The following is a 6,110-nucleotide window of genomic DNA, read 5'->3' on the forward strand; positions in this document are numbered from 1 at the left end:
CTTCCAGCATCCTCTCAGGAAAGGCTGGATCCCCCTGTTGCCGACTGGGATTTGCATTTACTCCCAGCCTTCTCAGAAGAGGAAAACTGAGAGGCTCCACAATGACATTGCCCAGCCCCGCATGCTCTGATCCCTGCTGAGCCAAGGGGCTGGTTCCTGCAGGAGGAGGACGTTGCTTGGCTGAGATCCCACACTCCAAAGGGTCCCCAGCATGGCTCTGTCCCCAGTGTGAGCCTGGAAAAACATTCCCCAGAGTGGAGGGCCACAGAACACCAACAACTGCAGGCTGGGCTGATAGGGAAAGTTTCCTCTGGGAACTTGTGCTTGTTGGGTGGGAGAAGATGGGGCTGGATGGTGAAGGACTGGGGGATCCTGGTGATGTGAAGCAGCTCGATGGGATTCCTTTGGATCATGTTAAAATAAAATCCACAAGGAGAAATTCCAACCTCTGCCCAGAGAAGCTGTGGCTGCCCCATCCCTGGAGGTGCCCAAGGCCTGGTTGGACGGGGCTTGGAGCAGCCTGGGATAGTGGAAAGTGTCACTGCCCAGGGCAGGAGGTGGAATGGGATGGGCTTTAAGGTCCTTTCCAAACCAAACCATTCCATAATTCTAAAATGCTGAGATTAAAATTAATCAAGTCACTGTGTGGCCTGAAGAAGAACACAGAGATGATTTAGTCCTAGCTCAGCATACAAAGCCAAGAACTTCCCTAATAAACAGGAGGAACAGGAATTGCTCTCTGATGAGCATAAGCTTGACCTCCTTGGTTTCACTAGGGAATCTGGGGAGGGGGAAATCAGCTGACTGGAAAGGCAGAATTGATGGTGATATCATATTTAAGAAGAACTAAGAGGCAGAAGAGGAGGGGAAGCAGCCTGACAAGCCCACTGCAAATGGTCCTGAGCGCTTCACTGCAGGGAGCACCGAGGATGCTGACGGATGCTTGGGATGCTCCAGGCTGCAGGGGAATGCCCAGAGGATGCTCGAGGCCATGGGGAAGATGCTGAAGGCTGCAAGGAGGATGCTCACGGGCGCTCGGGTTGCTCTTGGTTTCAGGGGGATGCTCGGAGGATGCTCGGGGCCACGGGAAGGATGCTAAAGGCAGCGAGGGGGATGCTCACGGATGCGCGGGATGCTGCGGGCTGCAGGGAGACGCTCAGGGATGCTCAGAGGATGATGCTGGGGGCCATGGGGAGGGAGGGTGCCGGCACCCCGGGGGGAGGGCGGCCGGGGGCTGCCGGGGCGGAGCCGCGGGGCCCCTCCCGACGGCGCTATAAACCGGCGGGGCGCGGGCGCGGGGCAGCCGTCACTGGGGTGCCCGGGGCCGGGCACAGCCCTGCCCGCACCCTGCCCCGCACCATGGCGAGGGGACAGCTGTCGGGGGGAGCCTGGGGGGCCCTGGTGCTGCTGGGGCTGATGCTGCCGGCCGCCCCGGCGGGCGCCTGGTACAAGCACGTCGCCAGCCCCCGGTTCCACACGGTGGGTCGCGCCTCGGGGCTGCTGATGGGGGTCCGCCGCTCTCCCTACCTCTGGCGGCGGGAGCTGCCGGCCGAGCCCCCCCGGCACCCCGGGACCCCCGCCGGGGACAGCCCCCCGTCCCCGGGCCGCCCCGCCGGGCAGAGCCCCCCGGCCGCCGCCCCGGCCCCGCCGCCGCCCGGCCCCGGCCGCCTCCTGCAGCGCCTGCTCCGGAGGGGCTGGGGCGGCCCCCGCACGGCCCCCGCCAGCCCCAGGTAACGCCCGGCCCGACGGGAGAGGGACCGGGGGGATGCGGGGGGACCGGGGGGACCGGGGGGATCCGGGGGGATCCGGGATGCTCGAGGAGTGCGATCCACGCACGGCAAGTGCGGTCCTGCGGTCACGCTGCGGGTGCCGGGGGCTCACCGGGTCATGGGGAGTGCGGGCTCTTGCAGGGGTTTCATCAGGAAATTGGGGTTCAGGGAAGTTTGGAGGGGCATCACCAGGTAAATGCATCTTTGTAGGGGCTGCACTTTGCCTTCAGGGCAGGAAAAGATCTGGATGAAGAGTCCGAGGTCAGGTTGGACGGGGCTTGGAGCAGCCTGGTCTAGTGGAAGTTGTCCTGCCATGGCACAGGGCAGAACTGGAGGATCTTTAAGGCCCCTTCCAACCCGAACCACTCCAGGACTGTAGGATTTCTGTGCCCCCCATTTGATGCATCACAAACCAGCACACTGCAGGACTGAGCTGCCCGTGCTGGAGGGGTGTCCATGGGGTATCCATGGGGCAGGTGATGCTCCCAGCATGGCCCTCCCCACCTCAGGACCCTTCTCCTGCCCCTCGGGGCTCAGCCAGGCTGTGTGGGACTGCCTCGGGGCTGGCTCCAGGCTTCACATTTCTTTCCTCTGATGTAAAGCTGGAGCCAACATCCAGCTGAAATCCACCGAGGCTTTTAGCTGCTGGATCAGCCCCTGAAACATGTAGCTGTATTCCTCCCCCACTTCATTTTTGGGAGGAAATCTGGGATTAGAATAATTTTGGGAAAGCCCAGACAGTTCAGCCCAGCCCTGGGTAAATCTGTGCTGTCCTGGGTACTGCAGGCTCTGACCTGGGTACACTCGTGCATCCCTCTGATTTCCCAACCAAATTCCCACTGGAGCCCTGTGGGCAGGTCCAAACCTGGAATTGTCTCTGTGTGGGATTTATCTGTGTGGGGTTTATCTGTGTGGGGTTTATCTGCATGCATGGTGGCAGAAAGGGAATCTGCAGGTCAGATCTGAGCCTGTGGAGGAGGAGATTTAATGAAAATTGTGAATGGAGCTGTGCTTTAAACACTGCACTGAGAGGAAACGGGGTCCCACGTGGGGAGGGAGGCGGTGCTGGAGCTGGAAACTCCAAAATAATCCATTCCCTCTTCTCCTTCCAGCTCTTCCCGCTTGAGGACCTGGCTCTGACCCGCTGACAGACGTGGTGGAGATGCTTCCTGTGCCAGAGGAGCCCCAGGTGGGATCTGCTCACCTGGCTGGCAGGGAAGGGTCTCCAGGGCGGATCTCCGGGTTACTCTGACCTCTCTGAAACCACACAGACAATGACATCCCAAAAAATCTGATTTCTCACGGCCGCTGCACAGCCGCAGTGGTAAATTCATCTTGTTTCCAGGTCAGCCTTGCGCTATGAACTCGGGGAGAAAGAAACAGGGGAGATATTTATTTTTGTTTATTTTTTTTACATTTCTGTACCGGCTTGTTTGCAATCTGATAGAAACATGTACTGTTCGCTTCCTCGGAACCTGCCCTCATTAAATGAGATGTGATCAAAGGAAACTTTGGCTTCCTGGTGCTGTTGTAGGGTCTTGGTGGGGTTTTTTTTGAGAGCAAAACCTGGTCTGGCTCTGCACAGGGCAGACACATCAGCAGCTGGGTCACTCCCAGATTTTTCTGACATGATTTAACTCCTTGACACAATTTTTTCTGCAGTTTTGCAGTAAATTTCTTGTACTGCCTCTTGGGGAGTCACTGCCAGGCCAAGTGCCAACTGAGATGACAAAAATTTCAGGATATTTCCTCAACTGGGCTGTACAAAACCTCTGCGAGCCCTCACTGCTCTGCTGATGTTTTGCTTGCTCAGGATTTAATTTCTGTATATTCCCACTGATGGAAATAAATGTCAATCCCCATTAAAACAGGGAGAAGCCTCGGGGCTGGGCAGGAGCATGTGGGGAAGGGGAGTTGGGTGGGATCTGGAATTTAGAGAAAACTAAAGTTTGGGGAGCTGAATCTGAGCTGCTGAGCTTTAACCTGCCAGCAGATTTTGCAGGAAATTTGACAAAAAAGAAACATTCCCACTCCTTTTAGATGAACCCCTTGCTCCTGCCAAGGTTTGTGTTGTCTTTGGTTGGGGTCTGGAAGGAAAAGCCCCTCATGGGGCTTGGCAGGGGAGCATGGCCAGGCTCCCCTCACCCCAGGGGCTGCTGTCAGCCCTCACTGGCTCTCAGGAGGATTTCAGGGGCTGTAACCCATGAAGGATTCTCTCCCAGTTGTTTCCCCACCAGTTTCTCCTCCCTCTCCCTCTCTCCTTCCACGATTTTCCAATTCCTGCCCTTCGGTGGCAGAGGGCTCGGATGGGCCCGATGAGACACAATTGCTGCACTTGAATCCATCCTTGGCAGGAGGCAGCAGCCCCTGGAGTGGCCATGAGGCCAATTTCTCCAGGAAAAGAAGGGATAACATGAGGTAGAACATGTAAAGCTCTGCTTTGAACAGGGTGCACAGGGGGGTGAAGGATGGTGAGAGCCCCTTGTCTGCTGGAAGCAAACACTTGAACGTGCCAGTTGCTGGAGTGAACCCAGTGAGACATTCAGTGAACCCCAAACCCTTCACTCCTCACCCTGGACAATCATTTTTATTGTAGAGCACAAGCTGATTCCCCACCAGGGCTTTAAAATAATTTCCTCTGTGTTGTTTCTCTGGAGACATCAGGGCCTTCCCTGGGGGTCAATGAGCCAAATAAAAAGGAAGGAAGCTTGAAAAGGCATTTAATTACTCTCCCACCTCAGGGCAGGGCCCAGCCATCCCTAATGGATGTTAATCTGATCCCTTCTAAAGGCTGATCCTGAGGGAGATCCCACCTTCCCCTTGGTTTTCCCCATCACATCCCCTCGCTGTGAGGGGCTGCGTGCCCGGACCAGGGGGATCCCACACCTTGGCAAAATGAAATGCAGCCACAGGGATGCTCGGGGGGAATGCCAACACCTGGGATTTGCAGCTGGGAGCAAAGTGAGGGGACAAAAGCGAAAGAGGAGCATGGCCAGGCCCAGAGCTGCAGCAGCACATCAATTCCTGAGCCCGTTCAGTGTCCCGGTGCTTCCTGATCCCCCAGAGCTTTGCAGGGAAAGCTGCAGTACCTTGGGATTGGTGAGGAAAACTCGCAGGTGCCAGAGGGACAAATCATCCCTTCCCTCCCACCGTGTCCTGGAGGCTGTGGGGTGGCGGACAGGAGGTGCCAGGAGAGCAGCCAGTGCCTTTCCCATGCCCTGTCGTGGTGAGGATGAGCTCTGCCACCACCACGTCCCCATCCCTCGCAGAGAGGGGAAATGTCCCTGGGGGCGCCCCTCTGCCCGCACAGCCGCGGCCACAGGTCCTGGAAGGGAGGGACACTGCGGCTCTCTGCTGTGCCACTGCCCCGTGGGGGGATTTGGGCAGCCCAGGGAGGGGGCACACCCGGGCTCTGCAGCTCGGATCATCCCCAGAGCTGCCCTGGCGTGCTGCGGTGCCCGGAGGAGCTGCCGAGGGCCGAGGCTGCCCTCAGGGCTCTCAGGGCCGGTGCCGCCGCGGCCCGGCCCGCGGTGCCAGCGGCTTTGTTGCAGGCCCAGAGGCGGGTGAATCCCAGGGACTGTGGCAGGCAGGAAGGCGTCCCACCCCGAGCCGGGGCAGCTCCCTTTCCTTCCCGGCTCCCTGGCCTCTCCCAGGGGAGCAGCAGCAGCCGGAGGGGCTTTGGGAAGGGCAGAGGCCGGGACAGGAACCGGCCCGGGGGAGCTGCTGTGAGCTCACACCGGGCTGGCCCGGGCACACACAATGGCCCCCGCGGGTACCAGGAGGAAGAAAACTCCCCAAGGAATTTCCTCCATCGTCAGCTCTGCTCAGGAGCTGTTCCTCAGGGATGCAGGCCAGCACTGAGCACATCTCTGGCTGTGGATGGAATTCCCTTGCACGGAGCTGGCTGTCCCTGCCGTGGCCCCAATGTCCCTGTGGGGAGCCCTGGGCTGCAGGAGCTGGTGCTGAGTCTGGCTCTGCCAGGGGTCCCATCCCTCCCATCCCCTCCTGTCCCTCGTTCCCACTGAACTGATGGGGACTGGAGCCAAGGGAAGGAGCTGCAGGGATCGGGAGGTGATGGCACCTCTGTCTGCAGGGTGTCCCGAGCACTGACAATGTCTGTGGCTTAGAGACCCCGACACAGCTGTCCCCAGCCGAGCTGCAGCAGCTCAGGGCTGTTCCTGGGGAGCCCAAGGGGAAATGCTGCATCTGGAGCCTCCTGCAGGCCCCTCGGGTGTGCCCAGGTCCTGCCAGCCTGCAGGTGCCACCCCACGCTGGGTGTACACAGGGCAGCATTTGGGGAGCATCCGTTCTGCTTTGGGACAGCTCAGCTGCCATAGGCAC

At 59.2% G+C, this 6,110-nt stretch overlaps 1 protein-coding gene across 1 annotated transcript; it reads left to right on the plus strand.

The window, feature by feature from the left end:
* Positions 1 to 1,315: 1,315 nt before the first annotated feature.
* Positions 1,316 to 3,278, plus strand: NPW (neuropeptide W). Its single transcript, XM_086853922.1, has 2 exons — positions 1,316 to 1,730; positions 2,882 to 3,278. The coding sequence occupies exons 1-2, from the start codon at positions 1,360 to 1,362 to the stop codon at positions 2,907 to 2,909; spliced, it is 399 nt and encodes a 132-aa protein (XP_086710048.1). The 5' UTR covers positions 1,316 to 1,359; the 3' UTR covers positions 2,910 to 3,278.
* Positions 3,279 to 6,110: the final 2,832 nt, after the last annotated feature.

Source organism: Cyanistes caeruleus, chromosome 17, assembly GCF_971803275.1.
Source record: "Cyanistes caeruleus chromosome 17, bCyaCae1.hap1.1, whole genome shotgun sequence".
NCBI classification, from domain to species: domain Eukaryota; kingdom Metazoa; phylum Chordata; class Aves; order Passeriformes; family Paridae; genus Cyanistes; species Cyanistes caeruleus.